At 46.6% G+C, this 26,227-nt stretch overlaps 1 protein-coding gene across 4 annotated transcripts in view; it reads left to right on the forward strand.

Moving 5' to 3' along the window:
• Positions 1-3,310: 3,310 nt before the first annotated feature.
• LOC106573733 (breast cancer anti-estrogen resistance protein 1) overlaps positions 3,311-26,227 on the forward strand; it is a 133,310-nt gene continuing 110,393 nt past the window's right edge. For 2 of the 4 annotated variants that reach the window (XM_045697161.1, XM_014149057.2), the window contains exon 1: positions 3,316-3,929. In XM_045697161.1, coding sequence (XP_045553117.1) covers positions 3,918-3,929 — 12 coding nt within the window. In that variant the 5' untranslated portion in view covers positions 3,316-3,917. Of the gene's footprint in view, positions 3,930-26,227 lie in introns of all 4 variants that reach the window. The other 2 variants (XM_014149054.2, XM_014149055.2) reach the window with 2 other exon arrangements.

Raw genomic sequence — 26,227 nt, forward strand, 5'->3', positions numbered from 1 at the left:
CTCTCAACCTCATTTCCTCTGTATCCAGGCCCCCTCCACTCACTGCTTCTGTGTTTCCTGCCTGGGTGTTTGGAGGGGAAAGGAGGAGAAGCCTGTGCATCCTTCATAAGAGGGGAATTGACTTGTTTACATTACATAGTTATAGGGATCCACCCTGCATCCCCATGGGTACTCACTCAGTACATTTGTTTGTTTGTTCTAATGTTGCTTCATGTAACCAGACGAAAGCTTACTCTATATTTTATATAAGCCGGTTTAGATAAAGAGATCCTGTGTACTGTACTCTCCCTTCAGCAGGGATTCTCTCTGACACATGAAAAGCCTGCAGAGACATGCAGAAACACTCACGTACAGTACACAAACAGTTGCATATTGGATGGAGGTTATTCTGTCCTATAGGCTATATAGGCCGATGTAGGAGGCAGGCAGCAGGCTCCCCAGTGTGCGAATGTGCTTCCTGCATTACATTTCTGCTTCATCATTGGCACATTTCACATTGACGGGGCAGGTTGAGAGCTTCAAGTTCCTCACTGTCCACATCCCTAAGGCTTGATCATGGTACACAAACACAAACGAAGTCATGAATAGGGCCTCTTCCCCCTCAGGAGGCTGAAAAGATTTGGCATGAAATCCAAAAAAAGTTCTACAGCTGTACCATTGAGAGCATCTTGACTTGGTATGGCAACTTGGTATGGCATGGCCTCCAACCGCAAGGCGCTACAGAGGGTAGTCCTTACGGCCCAGAGGAAGGCCCTACAAATTGTAAGACTACAGCCACCCAAATCATAGACTGTTTTCTCTGCTACCGTACGACAAGTGGTACCGATGCCAAGCATTTCGATACACCCGCAATAACATCTGCTAAACACGTGTATGTGACCAATAAGGTTTGATTTGATGCATGTCTGGAACCAAGAGGACCCTGAGCAGCCACTTGGGAGCAAGGCCCAGGCAATCAGAATTATTTTCCCCCCACAAAAGTGCTTAATTACAGACAGAAATACTCCTCAGTTTCATCAGCTGTCTGGGTGGCTGGTCTCAGACGATCCCGCAGGTGAAGAAGCCGAATGTGGAGGTCCTGGGATATGCCACACCTGTCAGATGGCTGGATTATCTTGGAAAAGGAGAAATGCTCACTAAAAGGTATGTAAACAAATTTGTGCACCACATCTGAGGGAAGTAAGCTTTTTGGGATCTCTTATTTCAGCTCATGAAACATGGGCCAACAATTACATGTTGTGTTTTATATTTTTGTTCAGTATAGTTATGGCTACCAGGACTATCTGCATTGAACTATCTGCATTGAACTTTTTTGACTCATCACATATGCTGCTGCCTCTGTTTATTATCTATCCTGTTGCCTAGTCACTTTAGTCCTAGTTATATGTACGTACATTATCTTCCTCAATTGCCTCATTCCCCTGCACACTGACTCGGAACTGGTACCTTGTGTATTTTTCCAAGTTATTGTTACTCATTGTGTATTTACAGTATTATTACTTTTCTATTATTTCTCTATTTTCTCTCTCTAAGCATTTCACTTTTAGTCTACACCTGTTTACGAAGCATGTGATGAATAAAATTAGATATGACATTTCTGTACAGGCTCCTCCACCAACACCAGCACCCACCACAGCCGAAACTAGACCTGCAGTGGCCTGCATGATTTATTCTACACTGCTGTTACACACACCTCTCTCTCCCTCTCTCATTTCTTTCTCTCGCTCGCTCTCTCTCTCTCTCCTTTCACTTTCTCACAGACTAAGCAGATGAGCAGTCATCCTCATCTTTATTCAATTGCTCCCGCACCCACACACACTCCGAGAGAGAGACCAGTGTACTCTCCAGAGCTGTGGAGAGCAAGTCATCCTCATTTTTATTCAAATACACCTTCTGCCCTTATTTCTTTTCTGTTACTTCTCTTGGATGGTTAAGCGACTTTGGGAGCCCCAAGTAATTCTCCCAGCTTGTCTCTTTCCTACACTGACTGCTCACTTCCACCATGCTGTTACCCTGCAAATGCCTTTTAAACTCACTCACTTTGTCACCGTTTCTCATGCTCAGTTTAATTTGACCACTGTTCACCTTTCACCTCCCTTCTATGTAGGTGGTAGGTGAACTATTCTGTACAACCTGTGCATGACCGTGACGTAAAAATAGATTGGAAGAATGGCAAAGAGGATGGATAAAGATCAGGTTAAAGGAGTATGGAAGAGAGAGTTGGCTGGGAAACAACGATGTAGATTATATACAGTTGCTGTGCTTTTGTCAAGGGAAGGAAGTCTTATTATAGTGTGAAAAACCAACTGTAACCTTTAACACTCATCTCAAACCTCACACTAACTTGAAACACAAATCTTTACCCACATTCTGACACTGGCTTAAACTCCTACAAAATCCCAATTGAACCCCCTGTGGTTTTCCACATATAGGTGGTTGGTTGAGCATTAGGTTGCCGCTAGGAATGCCTGATATATCTGACACACATTTCACGTCTTCACCTCCAGGCATGTGTAGCTGTCTGTCACCAAATACCATAGTTTCAAACCGGGAAGTTGATTTTAAATAGCCAACACCGTTGGGAGGATAATTATAATCACTGACACAAGAATCTCAAATAACAGCAGGAGCAAATGGTCCAGATGCCTTCACCTCCCTGCTATCCAAACACTAAAAGCTCTGGTAGAGGCTTTGGTAACACCAGCCAGAGGCTTTGGTAACACTTCTTTATAACTTGTAATAAAGCATATTTGAGCCAATATGTCTTATAACAAGGCTTATAATATTATGTCTCCCAATGCATCAAACGGACTGTTATTTAGTCTGGATAATTAAAGGGGTCATACATCATGCATTATTACTAAAACCTTATCTGAGGTGTTGCCTATACACTGTCATCGTTTCTTAGCACAACTTATTTCCTACCATGAAAGTGCTTTTTATGGTCCATAGTGTTAATTTATGCATTTGGAGAGAGGCTGATCATAGTGCATAAGGTGATTTGTGCAAAAGGTGTCCCAAAATCACTTCAAAAGAAACCTACACTTCAACCTAGGCCACTTTATTGTATAGGTATATTTTCCATTTATTAAACTTCACATTAATTGGTGCAATACATTTGACAACATCCTAACCTTCAGATGTGGATACATGACCATAAGTGTATCTAGGCCTATTGGACAATTCACCCACGATAGCCGACATGTAGTCTAGACGTTCCCTTTAAGTGGCAACCTTGGGGAGCTCAGAAATTATTCTGCATATATTTCAATAGATTTATTTAGGAGATCACGAGTTTAACATGATAAGGTAGGGCAGGCCTTATCACGACAAAAACCTTCATCTTATTGCAGCCTCTTCTTTTTGATGGTGGAAAACGGGAGACCATCCCTTTAAACAAAACTTGACGGTTCCATTAGAACCGTATAGAGCGCCGCGGTCTTTCGTGCAGCAGCAGTGATACACGCAGCAGGCGCAAGACTGGAGAAAAATCTTTTTTTCATTCGGTTTGACACTGAACGTAAAGTTGCGATTTAAAAAAGAATATTTTACATTGGATTATTGGGAAAATTAACGAAACGTGTGACATAGAAGAACAAGAGGAGAGTGTTTACGGTGTGTTGGAGACACGGGAGCTCTGGACGTTCATGAGCTGGACTGCGCCGCATTTGGTGGGCTGCTCCTAGCTTGGAAAATCCCACCATATCCCTGACATTTATTCAGAACTCAACCTGAACTGACACTGACGTAGATGCCTTTTAAAGGAAAAACATGGAATAAAGGCTGACATCGAAGGCGTCCTGAAGAAAATAGCTTTTTTGTTGTTGTTGAAAAAGTAGCCTACAGCTTCTTAAATAACCTATACATTTTTTTGTAGTCAAATAGAGGCATAGCCTACTCTAACAACACATCACAAGATGTCTGTTCCGGTAAGTGTTATTTAAAGGTTACTATTTAAATCCTCTATTGGAAGACAACCATGTAATGATGTTACATCTGGCATGAACTTTCGTTGCCTACAAAGAGATGTCAGCGATACAATGTTGCCATTGCCAAGTGTCATTTTTTGCTGCTCAGGGAGTTTCTTTGTATTATCATTGTACTACGACTGTTATAATGATAGGATATATTTATTTTCATTTTTTTATCATTTGTTAAAATGTACGCACTAGGAGTACAAGGCCCGACACGCACTGCTTGCTGGTCTGACAGGCTGTTCTTGTCAACCTGTCACATTTGACTGGGATGGGCATAGTAGTGCCAACGTTGCAGCATGAGTTTTGTCAGTTGCAAAGTATTAGGTTAAACCTTTACTGCAATTATGTTACCATCTGTAGGCTATAGTTTGAGTGTAATGCCAAAATAATTGTTCTTGGACACTTAATGCTTCATGTGACTAGGATATGCAGTTGTGTTGCAGAAATGTTTTTGTTTTCAGTTGGTTTGCCAGCAGTCTACCATTAAACCAACAGCATGCAAATCAGTAGAAAAAACAATTTTGTACCCCAGTAATAATAACAAACGGTAACAGTTCCATCCTTTGATGTGTATTGGACTTGTGTATTGTAGATATTTTCATGACTCAGTTCTCCTTCGGCAAGTACTGTTCTATCTAGCTTGGCATGTGTTATTATGCACACATATATCTGAAACGGCATGCTCTAACCTGTGGGAAGCGTCCTTCTGCAATATGCATCTCAACCCCACCGGTTTGTGACGAGATCCCCAAGTTTTTTTATCACGATGCTTGAAATTCAAAGCTCATTGTTTTCCCCATGTCAGGTTTAGGGAGTAGAATGTGCTGCAAGTCACACTTCTACGAACACCGAAATATATGCTAGTTTTCCTCAGGACAGCGAAGGGCTGATTACAGAGTTGTCTCCTATACACTGAGATATACTGTATAGAGGCCTCTTTGCCTGTAGATCATCTGGATATATAACATTATCACCTATGCTAACTAGCCTCATGCCATTACAGCGATGTAATGGAGAACCTTTACTTCCTTGTTAGTTTTGCAGAGTGTTTGAGCAAATGGTACTGCACATTATGAATCAGTGTATTACGCTATGTGTTATTGTCTTGAGTAAGACTGTGCACAGTTTCAACTTGTGGGGGTTGTTGGTTTGGTTTGTAATGTATGTTTCACCCTCAGTTAGATATACTCTGCACTGTATTCAACAAACACAGTCCAGATTGCAGTTTCCATGTCTTGGGGCCTGGGCTTGATGGCAACAGCTGTTCTCTGTGCATGCAGGATGACAAGTCTCATGAACGCCATGAGTAAACCCAGCACCAGTCTGAGTAAATGCCAACCAGTCTGAGTATTTTCACCTGGCTGCCTAATACGTCACTGGGAAATCTACGTCACACGTCACTTGGGTGTGACTGTCCACCCAATCCAGTGGACAAATCATTGTCGCACACTTTTCCATTGCGTAGGTGTTATTCAAGATTTCCCAGAGAAATCATGTTAGAAATGGGGGTGCTTTGGAAGATGGCTGGTATCCAACAGATTGTTTCCATTTGTACACTATTATTCTTTCAGTAATAGTGTAATACCATTGTTATTTCAACATTATAGCTTTCAGTATAACGTCTGCTATCCATTTGATTCTGTGTATTCTTTTTGGGAGTGCAGATTTGTCAAAGCATCCAATGTTGTTGCTTGGGTGATGGGTGTATTTCCTCGGTGGCCTGCCAAAATTCTAATAGACTGGGAGTCCCAGTGGAGAGTTTCCTCCTGCTGTATTTGATGTATTAATTCCTCCAGTCAACCATATTATGGGGGAAATTAAACTGATGTTTGCATGGGATCAGCCCGTAGAGTTAAGCATGCTTAGGTGAACAGGAAGTGCCAGTAGTAGCAGGGGTCCCAATGCTCCAATGCTGCGATGCTAAACACCATGTCATTAACCAATCACATCTGTGGCTTTTTAGTCATTCCTCCTTTGATATTATGGTTTTAACATTTGTTATTAGTAATTCACTGATTAACTGATAGCTTGCTGACAGCATGCTGTACATTTACTATAAGTAGAATATAATAGCATCAATAGCAATTTTTCCCCAGTGTTTTCTGTTAATGCCACTGTAGATAGGGTGCTATTATACACTATATATACAAAGGTATGTGGACACCCCTTCAAATGAGTGGATTAGACTATTTCAGCCACACCCATTGCTGACAGGTGTATGAAATCGAGCACACACCCATGCAATCTCCATTGACAAACATTGGCAGTAGAATGGCCTTACTGAAGAGCTCAGTGTCTTTCATTGTGGCACCGTCATAGGATGCCACTTTTCCAACAAGTCAGTTCGTCAAATTTCTGCCCTGCTAGAGCTGGCCCGGGCCAACTGTAAGTGCTGTTATTGTGAAGTGGAAACGTCTAGGAGCAACAACGGCTCAGCCGCGAAGTGGTAGGCCACACAAGCTCACAGAACAGGACCGCTGAAGTAAGTGCGTAGCATGTAAAAATCGTCTGTCCTCAGTTGCAACACTGACTACAGAGTTCCAAATTGCCTCTGGAAGCAACGTCAACACAAGAACAGTTCGTCGGGGGCTTCATGAAATGGGTGTCCATGGCCGAGCAGCCGCACACAAGCCTAAGATCACCATGCGCAATGCTATCACGCTTCACCATCTGGCAGTCGGACAGAATCTGGGTTTGACGGATGCCAGGAGAACGCTACCTGCCCCAATGTATAGTGCCAACTGTAAAGTTGGTGGAGGAGGAATAATGGTCTGGGGCTGTTTACATTCTAGACTATTCTGTGTTCCCAATTTTGTGGCAACAGTTTGGGGAAGTTCCTTTCCTGTTTCAGCATGACAAAGCCCCCGTGGACAAAGCGAGGTCCATACAGAAATAGTTTGTTGAGATTGGTGTGGAAAAACTTGACTGGCCTGCACAGAGCCCTGACCTCAACCCCATCAAACACACACAGGTCAAATCAAATCAAATTGTATTTATCACACACACATGGTTAGCAGATGTTAATGCGATGGTAGCGAAATGCTTGTGCTTCTAGTTCCAACCATGCAGTAATATCAAACAACTAATCTAACAATTTCACAACAACGACCTTATACACACAAGTGTAAAGGAATGAATAAGAATATGTACATAAAAATATATGGATGAGCGATGGCCGAACGGCATAGGCAAGATGCAGTAGATGGTATAGAGTACAGTATATACATATGAGATGAGTAAACATTATATAAAGTGGCATTGTTTAAAGTGGCTAGTGATACATTTATTACATCCAATTTTTAATCATTAAAGTGGCTAGAGATGAGTCAGTATGTTGGCAGCAGCCACTCAATGTTAGTTATGGCTGTTTAACAGTCTGATGGCCTTGTGATAGAAGCTGTTTTTCAGTCTCTCGGTCCCAGCTTTGATGCACCTGTACTGACCTCGCCTTCTGGATGATAGCGGGGTGAACAGGCAGTGGCTCGGGTGGTTGTTGTCCTTGATGATCTTTTTGGCCTTCCTGTGACATCGAGTGCTGTAGGTGTCCTGGAGGGCCGGTAGTTTGCCCCCGCTGATGCGTTTGGCAGACCGCACCACCCTCTGGAGAGCCCTGCGGTTGTGGGCGGTTCAGTTGCGTTACCAGGCGGTGATGCAGCCCGACAGGATGCTCTCAAATGTGCATCTGTAGAAGTTTGTGAGTGTTTTTGGTGACAAGCCGACGGGGGTTGAAGAGGTGCACCTGCGCCTTCTTCACCACGCTGTCTCTGTGGGTGGACCATTTCAGTTTGTCCATGATGTGTACACCGAGGAACTTAAAACTTTCCACCTTCTCCACTACTGTTCCGTCGATGTGGATAGGGGGCTGCTCCCTCTGCTGTTTCCTTTGTTTTGTTGACATTGAGTGTGAGATTATTTTCCTGACACCACACTCCAAGGGCCCTCACCTCCTCCCTGTAGGCCGTCTCGTCGTTGTTGGTAATCAAGCCTACCACTGTCGTGTCGTCTGCAAACTTGATGATTGAGTTGGAGGTGTGCATGGCCACGCAGTCCTGGGTGAACAGGGAGTACAGGAGAGGGCTGAGAACGCACCCTTGTGGGGTCCCAGTGTTGAGGACCCCACAAGTCCCAGCAGGGTGGAGATGTTGTTTCCTACCCTCACCACCTGGAGGCGGCCTGTTAGCAAGTCCAGGACCCAGTTGCACAGGGCGGGGTCGAGACCCAGGGTCTCGAGCTTAATGACGAGTTTGGAGGGTACTATGGTGTTAAATGCTGAGCTGAAGTCGATGAACAGCATTCTTACATAGATATTCCTCTTGTCCAGACGGATTAGGGCAGTGTGATTGCGTCGTCTGTGGACCTATTGGGGCGTTAAGCAAATTGGAGTGGGTCTAGGGTGTCCGGTAGGGTGGAGGTGATATGATCCTTGACTTGTCTCTCAAAGCACTTCATGATGAGGGAAGTGAGTGCTACGGGGCAGTAGTCATTTATCTCAGTTACCTTAGCTTTCTTGGGAACAGGAACAATGGTGGCCCTCTTGAAGCATGTGGGAACAGCAGACTGGGATAAGGATTGATTGAATATGTCCGTAAACACACCAGCCAGCTGGTCTGTGCATGCTCTGAGGACGCGGCCAGGGATGCCGTCTGGGCCGGCAGCCTTGCGAGGGTTAACTCGGTTAAATGTTTTACTCACGTTGGCTGCAGTGAAGGAGAGCCAGAAGGTTTTGGTAGCTGGCCGTGTCGGTGTCAGCACTGTATTGTCCTCAAAGCGAGCAAAGAAGTTGTTTAGTTTGTCTGGGAGCAAGACATCGTGGTCCGCGACGGGGCTGTTTTTCTTTTTGTAGTCCGTGATTGACTGTAGACGCTGCCACATACCTCTCGTGTCTGAGCCGTTGAATTGTGTCTCTATATTGGCACTTAGCTTGTTTGATTGCCTTGCGGAGGGAATAGCTACACTGTTTGTATTCGGTCATGTTTCCGGTCGCCTTGCCCTGATTAAAAGCAGTGGTTCACGCTTTCAGTTTTGCGCGAATGCTGCCATCAATCCTTCTTTCTGGTTGAGGAAGGTTTTAATAGTCGCTGTGGGTACGACATCTCCGATGCACTTTCTAATAAACTCGTTCACCGAATCAGCGTATTCATCAATGTTATTGTCCGACGCTATGCGGAACGTATCCCAGTCCACGTGATCAACGCAATCTTGAAGCATGGAATCCGATTGTTCGGACCAGCGTTGAACACACCTGAGCACGGGCGTTTCCTGTTTTAGCTTCTGTCTATAGGCTGGGAGCAACAAAATAGAGTCGTGGTCAGATTTTCCGAAAGGAGGGCGGGGGAGGGCTTTGTATGCATCGCGGAAGTTAGAATAACAATGATCCAGGGTTTTGCCAGCCCAGGTCAGGCATTAGATATGCTGATAAAATTTAGGGAGCCTTGTTTTCAGATTAGCCTTGTTAAAATCCCCAGCTACAATAAATGCAGCCTCAGGATATGTGGTTTCCAGTTTACATAGAGTCCAATTAAGTTCTTTCAGAGCCGTCGATGTGTCTGCTTGGGGGGGGGATATACACGACTGTGATTATAATCGAAGACAATTCTCTTGGTAGATAATGCGGTCGGCATTTGATTGTAAGGAATTCTAGGTCAGGTGAACAAAAGGACTTTGAGTTCCTGTATGTTGTTATGATCACACCACGTCTCGTTAATCATAAGGCATACACCCCTGCCCTTCTTCTTACCAGAGAGATGTTTGTTTCTGTCGGCAAGATGCGTGAAGAACCTTTATTTAATTAGGTAAGTCAGTTAAGAACAAATTCTTATTTACAGTGATGGCCTACACTGGCCAATTCCGGGCGACGCTGGTCCGATTGTGAACCGCCCTATGGGATTCACAAGCACAGCCTGTTGTGATACAGCCTGGAATTGAACCAGGGTGTCTGTAGTGACGCCTCTAGCACTGAGATGCATTGCCTTAGACCTCTGCGCCACTCGGGTGCCCAAATGAATGCATGCAGCTGTATGCACATGCATTCATAATATACCATGAATTCATGCAAAATACATAGGGGAGAGTGGGTTAAATTGAGGCATTTTTTACATTCAGCATCACCATCAAGGGAAATATAGCATTCTTTCTAACAAAGATATTTACATATTTTAGGATGTTGTGTATCCCTGGAATAATCAGAATTCATGTAAACATTACATTTGAAATCATAGTTTTACCAAAAGTGGTCTTTTTGGTAGAGCATGGTGTTTGCAACGCCAGGGTTGTGGGTTCGATTCCCACGGGGGACGAGTACGGAGAAAAAATGTATGAAATGTATGCATTCACTACTGTAAGTCGCTCTGGATAAGAGCGTCTGCCAAATGACTAAAATGTAAATGTAATGTAAATGCATAGAGTTGATCAGGCTGTTGATTGTGGCCTGTGAAATGTTGTCTCACTCCTCTTCCACGGCTATGCGAAGTTGCTGGATATTGGTGGGAACTGGAACACGCTGTCATACACGTCGATCCAGAGCATCCCATGCTCAATGGGATGCTCAATGGGTGACATGTTTGGTGAATATGCAGGCCATGGAAGAACTGGGAAATGTTCAGCTTCCAGGAATTGTGTACAGATCCTTGTGACATGGGGCTGTGCATTATCGTGCTGAAACATGAGGTGATGGCCGCGGGTGAATGGCACGACAATGGGCCTCAGGATCTCGTCACAGTATCTCTGTGCATTCAAACTGCCATAGATAAAATGCAATTATGTTTGTTGTCTGTAGTTTATGCCTGCCCATACCATAATCCCACCGCCACCATGGGGCACTTTGTCCACATTGTTGACATCAGCAAACCGCTCGCCCACATGACGCCATACATGCAGTCTGCCATCTGCCCGGTACATTTGAAATCGGGATTCATCCCTGCAGTCAGGTCAAGACCCTGGTAGGACGATGGGCACGCAGATGACCTTCCCTGAGACTGTTTCTGACAGTTTGTGCAGAAATTCTTCAGTTGTGCGAACACACAGTTTCATCAACTGTCTGGGTAGCTGGTCTCAGACGATCACACAGGTGACGAAGCCGGATGTGGAGGTCCTGGGCTGGCGTGGTTACACGTGGACTGTGGTTGTGAGGCTGGTTGGTCATACTGCCAAATTCTCTAAAATGACATTGTAGGCGGCTTATGGTAGATAAATTAACATTAAATTATCTGGCAACAGCTCTGGTGGACATTCCTGCAATCAGCATGCCAATTGCACACTCCCTCAAAATGTGAGACGTGGCCTCTTATTGTCCCCAGCACAAAGTGCACCTGTGTAATGATCTTGCTGCTTAATCAGCTTTTTGATATGTCACACCTGTCAGGTGGATGGAATATATTTGCAAAGGAGAAATGCTCACTAACAGAGATGTAAACAAATTTGTGCACCACATTTGAGAGAAATAAGCTTTTTTTTGTGTAGGGAACATTTCTGGGATCTTTTTAACATGGGACCAACACTTTACATGTTATGTTTATATTTTTGTTCAGTGTATATGCATACATACATGCGTGATATGGCCTATTGAGAATGAAGCACCACTATAGATTATTACCATCTTTGACATGAGCTGAGTCTCCCCAAGGGCACATCTCAGCTCAGCTGCAGCCTCTCTCGCCTCTCTCCTTCCCTCCATGGCAGTAGTCAGGCAGCTAAGAACTAGGGTTGCAAAGGGAGGGTATATTACTGGAATCTTTTAAGTTTTAACAGTAAACTACAAGAAATCTGGTATCTTTCAAGGATTTTATGTAACCTATCACAAGACATCTAGTGGCCCTTTTGGGTACTTCAGATTATCATCGGTGTCTGTAAATACACTATATCTGGCTGTATCACTTTTAAAATATAGGAAATAATTAAATAAGATGATTTTAAAATTAAAAAAATAGAATGACAAAGCTGTAAAAAATTATCTTAAATATAAATGATCAACTTAGTGAGTAGCATGTTTAATATGAGGGTTTCTTCTATTCTTTTTACACTTATTTATTTTAATATGTTAATATGTATTTGTTGTCAATGTTTTGGCTCCAAACTATTGCCAGTTGAGAAAAAAAGTCAATATTTGGACAAGTTGCAGGGATAATTGAAAATAATGCCATTGTTGATTAGATGCTTTTTTCATTAATTCTGCTATTTTCTCTTGAACCATATGGTCTATCTGCTAGAAACTCATGGACAATATGGACACAGATATATAAAAATGTATACTAAATATGAAGTTATTCAAGTATAAATTATCATAGTTACGATAGATTGCCATAGATTTTCTGTTAATTACGTAAATTACTGAAGATTACGGTAATTTACCAGTAGCTTTGCAACCCTACGCAGGATATATGGGGGTTAAATGGGACGTCTTCATAGGCTTTATCCACAGCCTTCTGATATATCCCTGTCAGAAGCCTGACATTTGGCGCTTGTCATAGATGATGCTCCACATACATATTAATAATTGGTGCTAAGGCAAGCCCATGCATTTCAATAACCCGGATCAGGCCCTGGCTATTTGTGTGAGTTGCCTGGGCAACAGTAAGCCATCAACCTCCCTCCCCTTTCTGTGTCTATCACGTACATCTTCAGTATACTGTATAGGTCCACACTTCATTATCACACACTCACAGGGTTGGTAATAGGACACGGCCATCCAAAAGGGCTGCGTTCCCACAATGGTGCAACTAGTTAAAAGACAAATATACTACAGTGCACGTCGACATAGCCTATTTATAATTCACACGCACGTGCATGCACATATGCACACAGGCATTCAGGCACGCACACACATGAACACTAAGACATTCACACACATTGATCTCCCCAGCTTGGCTGCTCTCAGCAGATTTCAGGCATTCTTTTTATCTGTGTTTAGAGTGATGGCGTCACACACACACACACACACACACACACACACACACACACACACACACACACTGGAGCTAGGGATGCATCTTAATCCAGCAGTCAGCTGACACATGCATTTGTTTACAACTGACAGCTCAGCAGAAAATATTAGATTTATGCTACAAACAGCTGCAGGTCAAAATATGAATATCAATTTAAACATATATATATTTATACTGCCGCATGTCTATTTTTCCTATGCATAATTTAGACTAAATAAACCATCATCAGTTTTCATCCATTGCAACTGTCCATCATTTAGTTACACTGATCAAGAATATCAACGCAACATGTAAAGTGTTGGTCCCATGTTTCATGAGCTGAAATAAAAGATCCCAGAAATGTTCTATATGCACAAAAAGCTTATTTCTCTCAAATCTCTCACAAATTTTTTTACATCCCTGTTAGTGAGCATTTCTGATGAGTATTTCTGTGTGTAATAAAGCCCTGAAAACTAATTCTGATTGGCTGGGCCTGACTCCCTAGTGGGTGGGCTGGCTGCCAAGTGGGTGGGCCTTTCCTGGCCCACTCATGGCTGCACTATGATTATTATTATTTGACCATGCTGGTCATTTATGAACATTTGAACATCTTGGCCATGTGCTGTTATAATCTCCACCCGGCACAGCCAGAAGAGGACTGGCCACACCTCATAGCCTGGTTCCTCTCTAGGTTTCTTCCTAGGTTTTGGCCTTTCTAGGGAGTTTTTCCTAGCCACCGTGCTTCTACACCTGCATTGCTTGCTGTTTGGGGTTTTAGGCTGGGTTTCTGTACAGCACTTTGAGATATCAGCCGATGTAAGAAGGGCTATATAAATACATTTGATTTGATTTGCACCCCTGTCTAGTAATGTGGAATCCATAGATTAGGGCTTAATGAATTTATTTCAATTGACTGATTTCCTTATAGAAAATTGTTGCATGTTGCGTTTATATTTTCTCTTCCAATGGTACTGTGTGCATGCCGGAACATTCCGGAGGGAGGGAGGGAGGGGACTCTTCAAGAAGATTGCGTATTGGTGTGTGCCTATGTGTGTTTTAGAGGAGAGTGTGTAAAGGGCAACACGTATATTCTTCTACTGTCCCCCATCAAACTCTGTGTCACTATACAGTATTTGTGTGATAATGGTATCTTATGGGAGGACTGGATTGTGCGTTTGTGCGCATGCTTATGTATTCATGTACATGCTCAGTGTTGGAATGCTCAGTATTGAATAGGACTGTGCTAAAATGGAGTTGTGTATGTGTGCGTGTTTCAATGTGTGTGAAACCTTCTCTGAGACCGTGTGAGAATGCTGTTCTCTGTCTCTGTGTGACAGTGGACTGGCAGCAGCAGCCTTCTCTCAGCCAGGACTCTGTAGCTGCTGTTAGTTACTCTCTTGGCTCTTTCTAGTGGCTGCACATGCCACTCTATTTGGCGGCTCTCCCTCCCTCTATCCCTCCCTCTATCTCTCTCTGTCCTTCTCTCCTCTCTTCATCACTCTATTTGTCTTTCTGGCCATCTCCCTCCTCCTCTCCTCCACCCACCCTCTCTTATCCCCATCTCATTTCCATGTTTATCCCATCTTCTTCTTGTTCCAGTTTCTTCCATTGTCTTGGTACTGTACGTGTTGGACTGTAGTTACAGTATACAGTGTATTGGTCAATGGGGGACAAGTCAGTGTGAGATCTAAGCAGGCCATCTTTTCATTTCAAGGCCTGGTGTCAGTTTCCTCACACTGTCAGTGTGATGTGCATATGCAGGTGTATGAGAGTACATTATGGATTCATGTACTGCAACTGCATGTGTCATGAGCAGTACGTGGTGCAAGATGTTTAGCTCCATACAATACGGTTGAGGTAAGAGAGGGTCAAATTGAGCAGCTGTGAGACAGACAGACAGACAGACAGACAGACGGCGAGAGTGTGTGTGTGTGTGTTTTGGCTGTTCCTTCTGCAAAAATGTCCCGTCCCTGGCCTCGTAAATCTCCTGGCTGATCTGCCTTGGCAGTGTTAATGGCTGCCCATCGATCAAGCTCTCATGTGTAAGCTATCGCCAACGTGCGACAGGGTTAGGGGCGGGCTTAGCGACTTAGTTACCTGGGAATTGGCCAGTCAATATGGCAGAGAAGGACAGTGCCGGTCCAGAGAATTGATCGTCATTTGAAATGCAAAGCTGTTGGCAGCAGAGACGAGCTAGCGAGTGAAAGGGTCAACTGAAGAGCACGAGCTGGAGAGAGGGGGATGGGAAAGGAGAGAGAGAAGCATGGAGAGAGGGGGATGCGAAAGGAGAGAGAGAAGCATGGAGAGAGGGGGATGGGGAAGGAGAGAGAGAAGCATGGAGAGAGGGGCGATGGGGAAGGAGAGAGAGAGAGAAGCATGGAGAGAGGGGGATGGGGAAGGAGAGAGAGAAGCATGGAGAGAGGGGGATGGGGAAGGAGAGAGAGAAGCATGGAGAGAGGGGGGAGGGGGAAGGAGAGAGAGAAGCATGGAGAGAGGGGGGATGGGGGATGGGGAAGGAGAGAGAAGCATGGAGAGAGGGGGATGGGGAAGGAGAGAGAGAAGCATGGAGAGAGGGGGATGGGAAAGGAGAGAGAGAAGCATGGAGAGAGGGGGGATGGGGAAGGAGAGAGAGAAGCATGGAGAGAGGGGGGATGGGGAAGGAGAGAGAGAAGCATGGAGAGAGGGGGAGGGGGAAGGAGAGAGAGAAGCATGGAGAGAGGGGGATGGGGAAGGAGAGAGAGAGAGAAGCATGGAGAGAGGGGGGATGGGGAAGGAGAGAGAGAAGCATGGAGAGAGGGGGGATGGGGAAGGAGAGAGAGAAGCATGGAGAGAGGGGGGATGGGGAAGGAGAGAGAGAAGCATGGAGAGAGGGGGGATGGAGAAGGAGAGAGAGAAGCATGGAGAGAGGGGGATGGAGAAGGAGAGAGAGAAGCATGGAGAGAGGGGGATGGGGAAGGAGAGAGAGAAGCATGGAGAGAGGGGGGATGGAGAAGGAGAGAGAGAAGCATGGAGAGAGGGGGTGGAGAAGGAGAGAGAGAAGCATGGAGAGAGGGGGATGGGGAAGGAGAGAGAGAAGCATGGAGAGAGGGGGATGGGGAAGGAGAGAGAGAAGCATGGAGAGAGGGGGGATGGGGAAGGAGAGAGAGAAGCATGGAGAGAGGGGGGATGGAGAAGGAGAGAGAGAAGCATGGAGAGAGGGGGATGGAGAAGGAGAGAGAGAAGCATGGAGAGAGGGGGATGGGGAAGGAGAGAGAGAAGCATGGAGAGAGGGGGATGGGGAAGGAGAGAGAGAAGCATGGAGAGAGGGGGATGGGGAAGGAGAGAGAGAAGCATGGAGAGAGGGGGGATGGGGAAGGAGAGAGAGAAGCATGGAGAGAGGGGGATGGAGAAGGAGAGAGAGAAGCATGGAGAGAGGGGGATGGGGAAGGAGAGAGAGAAGCATGGAGAGAGGGGGATGGGGAAGGAGAGAGAGAAGCATGGAGAGAGGGGGATGGGGAAGGAGAGAGAGAAGCATGGAGAGAGGGGCGATGGGGAAGGAGAGAGAGAAGCATGGAGAGAGGGGGGATGGGGAAGGAGAGAGAGAAGCATGGAGAGAGGGGGATGGGGAAGGAGAGAGAGAAGCATGGAGAGAGGGGGGATGGAGAAGGAGAGAGAGAAGCATGGAGAGAGGGGGATGGGGAAGGAGAGAGAGAAGCATGGAGAGAGGGGGGATGGAGAAGGAGAGAGAGAAGCATGGAGAGAGGGGGGATGGGGAAGGAGAGAGAGAAGCATGGAGAGAGGGGGGAGGGGGAAGGAGAGAGAGAAGCATGGAGAGAGGGGGGATGGGGAAGGAGAGAGAGAAGCATGGGGAGAGGGGGGATGGGGAAGGAGAGAGAGAAGCATGGAGAGAGGGGGATGGGGAAGGAGAGAGAGAAGCATGGAGAGAGGGGGATGGGGAAGGAGAGAGAGAAGCATGGAGAGAGGGGGATGGGGAAGGAGAGAGAGAAGCATGGAGAGAGGGGGGATGGGGAAGGAGAGAGAGAAGCATGGAGAGAGGGGGATGGGGAAGGAGAGAGAGAAGCATGGAGAGAGGGGGGATGGGGAAGGAGAGAGAGAAGCATGGAGAGAGGGGGGATGGGGAAGGAGAGAGAGAAGCATGGAGAGAGGGGGATGGGGAAGGAGAGAGAGAAGCATGGAGAGAGGGGGATGGGGAAGGAGAGAGAGAAGCATGGAGAGAGGGGATGGGGAAGGAGAGAGAGAAGCATGGAGAGAGGGGGATGGGGAAGGAGAGAGAGAAGCATGGAGAGAGGGGGATGGGGAAGGAGAGAGAGAAGCATGGAGAGAGGGGGGATGGGGAAGGAGAGAGAGAAGCATGGAGAGAGGGGGATGGGGAAGGAGAGAGAGAAGCATGGAGAGAGGGGGATGGGGAAGGAGAGAGAGAAGCATGGAGAGAGGGGGGATGGGGAAGGAGAGAGAGAAGCATGGAGAGAGGGGGGATGGGGAAGGAGAGAGAGAAGCATGGAGAGAGGGGGATGGGGAAGGAGAGAGAGAAGCATGGAGAGAGGGGGATGGGGAAGGAGAGAGAGAAGCATGGAGAGAGGGGGATGGGGAAGGAGAGAGAGAAGCATGGAGAGAGGGGGATGGGGAAGGAGAGAGAGAAGCATGGAGAGAGGGGGGATGGGGAAGGAGAGAGAGAAGCATGGAGAGAGGGGGGATGGGGAAGGAGAGAGAGAAGCATGGAGAGAGGGGGGGATGGAGAAGGAGAGAGAGAAGCATGGAGAGAGGGGGGATGGGGAAGGAGAGAGAGAAGCATGGAGAGAGGGGGGATGGGGAAGGAGAGAGAGAAGCATGGAGAGAGGGGGGATGGGGAAGGAGAGAGAGAAGCATGGAGAGAGGGGGGATGGAGAAGGAGAGAGAGAAGCATGGAGAGAGGGGGATGGAGAAGGAGAGAGAGAAGCATGGAGAGAGGGGGGATGGAGAAGGAGAGAGAGAAGCATGGAGAGAGGGGCGATGGGGAAGGAGAGAGAGAAGCATGGAGAGAGGGGGGATGGAGAAGGAGAGAGAGAAGCATGGAGAGAGGGGGGATGGGGAAGGAGAGAGAGAAGCATGGAGAGAGGGGGATGGGGAAGGAGAGAGAGAAGCATGGAGAGAGGGGGATGGGGAAGGAGAGAGAGAAGCATGGAGAGAGGGGGATGGGGAAGGAGAGAGAGAAGCATGGGAGAGGGGGATGGGGAAGGAGAGAGAGAAGCATGGAGAGAGGGGGATGGGGAAGGAGAGAGAGAAGCATGGAGAGAGGGGGGATGGGGAAGGAGAGAGAGAAGCATGGAGAGAGGGGGATGGGGAAAGGAGAGAGAGAAGCATGGAGAGAGGGGGATGGGGAAGGAGAGAGAGAAGCATGGAGAGAGGGGGATGGGGAAGGAGAGAGAGAAGCATGGAGAGAGGGGGATGGGGAAGGAGAGAGAGAAGCATGGAGAGAGGGGGATGGGGAAGGAGAGAGAGAAGCATGGAGAGAGGGGGATGGGGAAGGAGAGAGAGAAGCATGGAGAGAGGGGGATGGGGAAGGAGAGAGAGAAGCATGGAGAGAGGGGGGATGGGGAAGGAGAGAGAGAAGCATGGAGAGAGGGGGATGGGGAAGGAGAGAGAGAAGCATGGAGAGAGGGGGATGGGGAAGGAGAGAGAGAAGCATGGAGAGAGGGGGATGGGGAAGGAGAGAGAGAAGCATGGAGAGAGGGGGATGGAGAAGGAGAGAGAGAAGCATGGAGAGAGGGGGGGATGGGGAAGGAGAGAGAGAAGCATGGAGAGAGGGGGATGGGGAAGGAGAGAGAGAAGCATGGAGAGAGGGGGGATGGGGAAGGAGAGAGAGAAGCATGGAGAGAGGGGGATGGGGAAGGAGAGAGAGAAGCATGGAGAGAGGGGGGATGGGGAAGGAGAGAGAGAAGCATGGAGAGAGGGGGATGGGGAAGGAGAGAGAGAAGCATGGAGAGAGGGGGGATGGGGAAGGAGAGAGAGAAGCATGGAGAGAGGGGGATGGGGAAGGAGAGAGAGAAGCATGGAGAGAGGGGGATGGGGAAGGAGAGAGAGAAGCATGGAGAGAGGGGGGATGGGGAAGGAGAGAGAGAAGCATGGAGAGAGGGGGATGGGGAAGGAGAGAGAGAAGCATGGAGAGAGGGGGATGGGGAAGGAGAGAGAGAAGCATGGAGAGAGGGGGATGGGGAAGGAGAGAGAGAAGCATGGAGAGAGGGGGATGGGGAAGGAGAGAGAGAAGCATGGAGAGAGGGGGATGGGGAAGGAGAGAGAGAAGCATGGAGAGAGGGGGGATGGGGAAGGAGAGAGAGAAGCATGGAGAGAGGGGGGATGGGGAAGGAGAGAGAGAAGCATGGAGAGAGGGGGGATGGGGAAGGAGAGAGAGAAGCATGGAGAGAGGGGGATGGGGAAGGAGAGAGAGAAGCATGGAGAGAGGGGGATGGGGAAGGAGAGAGAGAAGCATGGAGAGAGGGGGATGGGGAAGGAGAGAGAGAAGCATGGAGAGAGGGGGATGGGGAAGGAGAGAGAGAAGCATGGAGAGAGGGGGGATGGGGAAGGAGAGAGAGAGAGCATGGAGAGAGGGGGGATGGGGAAGGAGAGAGAGAAGCATGGAGAGAGGGGGATGGGGAAGGAGAGAGAGAAGCATGGAGAGAGGGGGATGGGGAAGGAGAGAGAGAAGCATGGAGAGAGGGGGGATGGGGAAGGAGAGAGAGAGAAGCATGGAGAGAGGGGGATGGGGAAGGAGAGAGAGAGAGAGAAGCATGGAGAGAGGGGGATGGGGAAGGAGAGAGAGAAGCATGGAGAGAGGGGGGATGGGGAAGGAGAGAGAGAGAGAAGCATGGAGAGAGGGGGATGGGGAAGGAGAGAGAGAAGAGCATGGAGAGAGGGGGATGGGGAAGGAGAGAGAGAAAGCATGGGGAGAGGGGGATGGGGAAGGAGAGAGAGAGAAGCATGGAGAGAGGGGGATGGGGAAGGAGAGAGAGAAGCATGGAGAGAGGGGGATGGGGAAGGAGAGAGAGAAGCATGGAGAGAGGGGGGATGGGGGACGGAGAGAGAGAAGCATGGAGAGAGGGGGGATGGGGAAGGAGAGAGAGAAGCATGGAGAGAGGGGCGATGGGGAAGGAGAGAGAGAAGCATGGAGAGAGGGGGATGGGGAAGGAGAGAGAGAAGCATGGAGAGAGGGGGGATGGAGAAGGAGAGAGAGAAGCATGGAGAGAGGGGGATGGGGAAGGAGAGAGAGAAGCATGGAGAGAGGGGGGATGGGGAAGGAGAGAGAGAAGCATGGAGAGAGGGGCGATGGGGAAGGAGAGAGAGAAGCATGGAGAGAGGGGGATGGGGAAGGAGAGAGAGAAGCATGGAGAGAGGGGGATGGGGAAGGAGAGAGAGAGAAGCATGGAGAGAGGGGGGATGGGGAAGGAGAGAGAGAAGCATGGAGAGAGGGGGATGGGGAAGGAGAGAGAGAAGCATGGAGAGAGGGGGATGGGGAAGGAGAGAGAGAAGCATGGAGAGAGGGGGGATGGGGAAGGAGAGAGAGAAGAAGCATGGAGAGAGGGGGGATGGGGAAGGAGAGAGAGAGAGAAGCATGGAGAGAGGGGGATGGGGAAGGAGAGAGAGAAGCATGGAGAGAGGGGGATGGGGAAGGAGAGAGAGAGAGAAGCATGGAGAGAGGGGGATGGGGAAGGAGAGAGAGAGAGAAGCATGGAGAGAGGGGGATGGGGAAGGAGAGAGAGAGAGAAGCATGGAGAGAGGGGGATGGGGAAGGAGAGAGAGAGAGAGCATGGAGAGAGGGGGGTACTTCTACAGCATCACATGCCAACTGCTGCTTCTGCAGCCACAATGTTGTTTTATAAAACAAACATTGTTATGCAGCTCCTAGCAATAAGACACCCCCCTCATTTAGTCCTAATCGCCTCTCTTATAAACCTCTAGTAAACCCCCTGATGATTCCACAACCGCATGCCATTCAGCAGCAGCATTCCATGAAACACAGGACTAATGTGTTTCTGATGAAGATTTAAGACAGGCTGTAGTAGTGGGTCAGGGAGTTAGTAGGCTACTGTACCAGGGCCGTGCACAGACCTTTCAGGGGGAAGCTGCTCAAATATACAGTACCAGTCAAACGTTTGAACACACCTACTCATTCCAAGCTGTCATCAAGACAAAGGGTGGCTACTTTGAAGAATGTCAAATATAAAATAACACTTTTTTGGTTACTACATGATTCCATGTGTTGTTTCATAGTTTTGATGTCTTCTATTATTCTACAATGCAGAAAATATTAAAAAATAAAGAAAAACCCTTGAATGAGTAGGTGTGTCCAATCTTTTGACTAGTACTGTATATATTTCACAAGTTGATAGGCTAATTATGTCACCCATCTGTCTATTCTTGATTTAATCTTGTCTTTACATATACTAAATAATATATGTGTGAATTTTGTTTTGCTTTAGAATGGGCCATTATCATGCGCCTGTATAAATGCACTTAAATAGCGAATGGAGGAAGCTTTTCCTGTGGTTCATTTTCATGCCAACCAGGTAGGCTATATATCCTGTTGTAAATACAAGCAATGTGCTTAATATTAGGAGAGTTGAGAAAGTTGAGAAATAAATATAGAGAAATAAATATAGTAGACCTAACCTATAGAAAGCTGATGGGATCCTACTATTTTTAGCAGAGGCCACCAGTCTGTTTCCTCGTGCATTTGCATAGCCTATAGAAATGTTGCGTAACATGATCTCATGGGCTCTCATTAAGTGTTTGATTAGATTTTTGATTACCTTTGCATTGTTGTCAGAGTGATTAGAGGGACAATAGAGTGCTGAGTACCAGGCAGTTAGCAAGTTTGGTAGGCTACTAATGACCATCAGCAGCATCAGAGCTTGGAGAAGCCTAATTACCGTGACTAAACGGTCACGTAGAATTTGACTACCTTCATGACTCGTGACCGCTGGTGTGGCGGTAAAACGGTCAGCGCAACAGCCCTAGTTGTGCCTCGCAAGTGCTACACCAACTGATCTATTTTGTTATCAAAGCTCAAGTTTTTAAATATAATATGGTCTGAGAATAACCATATTGGCAGGCCAGGCGTATAGCCAATATGCTGTGATAATGTATTAGGCCTACTGCACAAACCACATTTTATAAGGTTAATGTTAAATGTTTTAAGTTATGTTTAAAAAAACATCTTAGCGTGGGCTGCAGAAAGTAGGTTCAGGTAGAGTGGAATCCTGTCTGTCTGTCTGTCTGTCTGTCTGTCTGTCTGTCTGTCTGTCTGTCTGTCTGTCTGTCTGTCTGTCTGTCTGTCTGTCTGTCTGTCTGTCTCTCTCTCTTTCTATCTCTAATTTTTCTTTCTCTGTTTCTCATTGTGCTTTTTTTATTACACACACTCTCTGTCAACCTTCCCTCTCTCTCTCTGTCTGTCTGTCTGTCTGTCTGTCTGTCTGTCTGTCTGTCTGTCTGTCTGTCTGTCTGTCTGTCTGTCTGTCTGTCTGTCTGTCTGTCTGTCTGTCTGTCTGTCTGTGCCCTGTGATTGTCTGTGCCCTGTGATACCCTGTAATCCGTGTCCACTGCATGTAAGGAGCCTCTAATCTGTGTGAAGGTTACAGGTGCTATTTACATTTCCTAAATCACTGATGCATTATGAATAATGTATGCACAGGCTCAGCCGGATCCAATCTGGTGATTGATGGATTACGACAGATAAATTAAGGTTTATGTTTCCATCTTTAATTCAGACATTTAGTGCCGTCTGCTTCTGTGCGCCTGAACCATTCAACGTATAGGGAAATCTGTTTGTGTGGTTTTGTGTTATAATGAAAATGAGAATGGATTACGGCATTATGGGTTTTACGATGATACACTAACCCATGGATGACTGTTTTATGTATTTTTCTGTACATTTGAAAGGGGGGGGGTCGCTCTCGCTCTCTCTCTTTGCTCTTCTGTGTGACCATCAGACCCATCAGTCCCCCCTCCCCTCCCCTCACCCTAACTCCCCTCTCCCCTCCCTGACCCCCCTCACATCACACCTTACCCCACTCTCCTCTCCCTGACCCACCTCTCCCATCTCCTTTCCCTGGCATGTGAGCCTACTCTTGGTGGAAATGTCTCATTCCTTGTCAGCGAGCCCTGTCTCCCTGCTCTGACCTTTCTACTGATGGGAGCTAGGCCGTGTCTGATTGGGGATTTAGAGAAAGAGCAAAAATATATCCGAAAATAAGGTGAAAAAGATGAGGAATAGAACGACAGTGATACAGGTAACTGCCAAAATAATGGAAACACTTGTGTAAATGAGGGATACAAAGTAGATTGAAAGCAGGTGCTTCCACACAGCTGTGGTTCCTGAGTTCATTAAACAATTAACATCCCATCATGCTTAAGGTCATGTATAAAAATGCTAAGCAGGCCATTATTTTGTCTACCGTGGCTTTGATAACAATGCCCACATCCACAGGGCACGAGTGGTCACTGAATGGTTTGATGAGCATGAACACAATGTAACCCAAATCCCATGGGCGTCTCAGCCGCCAGATCTTAACCCAATTGAACACTTATGGGAGATTCTGGAGCGGCGCCTAAGACAGCGCTTTCCACCACATGATGGAATTTCTCGTGGAAGAATGGTGTTGCATCCCTCCAATAGAGTTCTAGACACTTGTGGAATCTATGCCAAGGTGCATTGAAGTTGTTCTGGCTACTGGTGGCCAACAACCCATTAAGACGCTTTATGTTGGTGTTTCTTTTATTTTGGCAGTTACTTGTAGACCTAAACAGAGGGAAAGGTTTTCATGATAGTGGCTCTATTTCAGTTACCCACTTGTTGGTGACCTTTTGTGTGGGACTGCCCCTATCCCCCTAACCCTCATCAATGCAGCTGCAGGATTAACGTTGCATCAGCAGCACCATAGTGTTAACCGAACATTACGGCTCCCATTTTCCACTTGCGGGGCGACCTTTATGTGCCTTGGGCTCTTCTTTAATGCCAGTTCCAGGATTAAGCCTGGTTTGTGAAGGATAGTGAAAGGACTCCACACATTATTACTGCGGCTTTGGGGGGAGAGGAAGTCATTCATGGACAACAAAGAAGCTTGATTTGAAAGAAATTAGATTTTGCAGATGGATTTCTCGCACAAATCACCCTTCACCAGCTTGAGTGAAGGCCAATTTTCCCTTTAGAATATTATTTTTGTGTGATTGTGAGTCACGGGAGATTATTGATGCCCTATGATCACAGTCCGTCCACACACACACACACACACACACACACACCTACACACACTACACACATACCCAGTGCCCACACCAACCATGCACATAACACACATGCCACTCACCTCTACGTAAGTGCTAATGCCCGAGAAGCCGGTGTTTGGAGGATATATTGGCACGAGTGTTGTTAGGCCCGAGACGATGTACTACTATTTAGATATAATCCCCACACAAGTCTATCCCTTGCATCTATCGCTAACTTACAGTCACGTCAAAAAGTGCAGCCAGAATAACAGCAAATTAGCCGCATTTACATTGGTTTAAGCTGTTTTCTAGGGACATTTATTTGGATACATCCATAACATTGAGCTAATGAGGCACGATTTCATCTGGCATAGAAAATATGCTCACTCCTCAGGACACTGTTGTTTAGAGGAGCTAGCCAACAACACCGCTAACACAATCACTTCAAACTGAAGCTGGAAAGACTGCAAACAAGCTGCATTTTGTTTAGTTTTACCATTTTTCAGTTGACATTTCTTTGTATATATCCATAAAAATGATGCCAGCTGATTCATGATTTCGACTGGCTGGGAAAAGCTGTCTGCCTGTCTGTCTCGTCCCGACTCCCCACACCTTCATTACCATAGGACAGCTGGAGATCACATTTCAATATTGAAACAATGTTGTAAATGTCAGAGACAGACAGCAAGGTTATTACAAAACACCGCTGTTGAAAACTAAATGTTAGTCTAAAAGAAATGTGAGATAATGTCTAGATGCTTTTATAGTGGAGATCAAGTATATAAATTGCTTGGCTGAGCTAATGAGACAGTGGATTGTGCAGTCAGATGGAACAGAGTAAATAGGTATTTTAACGTCATGAATTTAGCTGGTGGTAATTTGTGGAATAGACACCAGCTGGAATGCAGTTTTAACCAATCAGTATTCAAGATTAGACCCACCCATTGTATAAACATGAATATACATTGTGACAGTCTTTCACTCACACACACATGCACACATACACAATAACAACACACTCAAGACAGTTGGAGACTATTTGTAATGATATGTGTATGGCAGGTTTTTGCTCTTGGAGCATCTCTCCACTTGGAGAGCACTGTGCGGTTTAGTTTAGTTGAGTTTTTTAAGCTCCTGGCAAGCATTTTGGTTGAACTCCTGGGAGCTCAGTATACTTATCAGTAAATATTAATGTTGCTCAGATTACTTTTATATCCATACTTATGCTCAGAGCGTAACACTGCCTTTTTTCTACATACAGGATGTTAGATTTCAGTTCAGTCAGCGGGTATAGTTGTTAAGATCCGCTAACTCACTCATAAAAACGGTGGATTAATGCAGAATTGAATGTTTGGCTAAAGCCAGGACTTTGAACTCAGATGTCCTTATAGACTGCTGATGTGATATTTTGGAAGACTAGAGCTCAGATGGAAAGCTGCTCTCTGTTTGGTTCCAGCTGGTAGTAGGGACACATGGGGTACCTCCACCACTAGCTCCTCACTCCCACTAGGACCTCTGATAAGCAGGTGCAATACGGTTGATGGTGCCTCTTCCTCCACAGATGCTCTTCTAGATGTCCTCAGACAGAAGGTGTACTGATCATTGAGGTCAAAGGGAACAGCTGTTACCTGGTCTTCCTGGGGTTAGATAGGACTTCCAGATCAGTGTAAGATGGCCCTGGTTCATATTAGTCCATGAGGTTTGGTAAGGTTGTTTTGACAGGGTTGGCAGGGCCTTAAGGTTACTACAAGCTTCACTCTATTGATCTATGTTCATGCGTTCATGTGGAGTGGGATATTTGGAGTAGCTGACATCTTTTAGTAACATGATATCCTCGCCGGTCCCACTCCCATTCACAACAGGGCGATAGCAACGTTTTTTGTTTTTGTTCCTTCATTTTGTGAAAGCAAGGAAGAGTGGCCGTCTATTGATAGCAGGGTTGCCATGTTCGCGTTTGTTTTCCGGCCCAAATTGGGCTACTTTGAAAACGATGTCGTGGGGTTGCGAGTTTTTGGGCTACTTCTAAGTTTCACCGCATTTCTCTTTAAAAAATATATATTTTCACTGTGACCTGCTGATGCTGACAATCAGGCA

The sequence above is a fragment of the Salmo salar genome, chromosome ssa16 (genome assembly GCF_905237065.1).
Source record: "Salmo salar chromosome ssa16, Ssal_v3.1, whole genome shotgun sequence".
Lineage (NCBI taxonomy): Eukaryota > Metazoa > Chordata > Actinopteri > Salmoniformes > Salmonidae > Salmo > Salmo salar.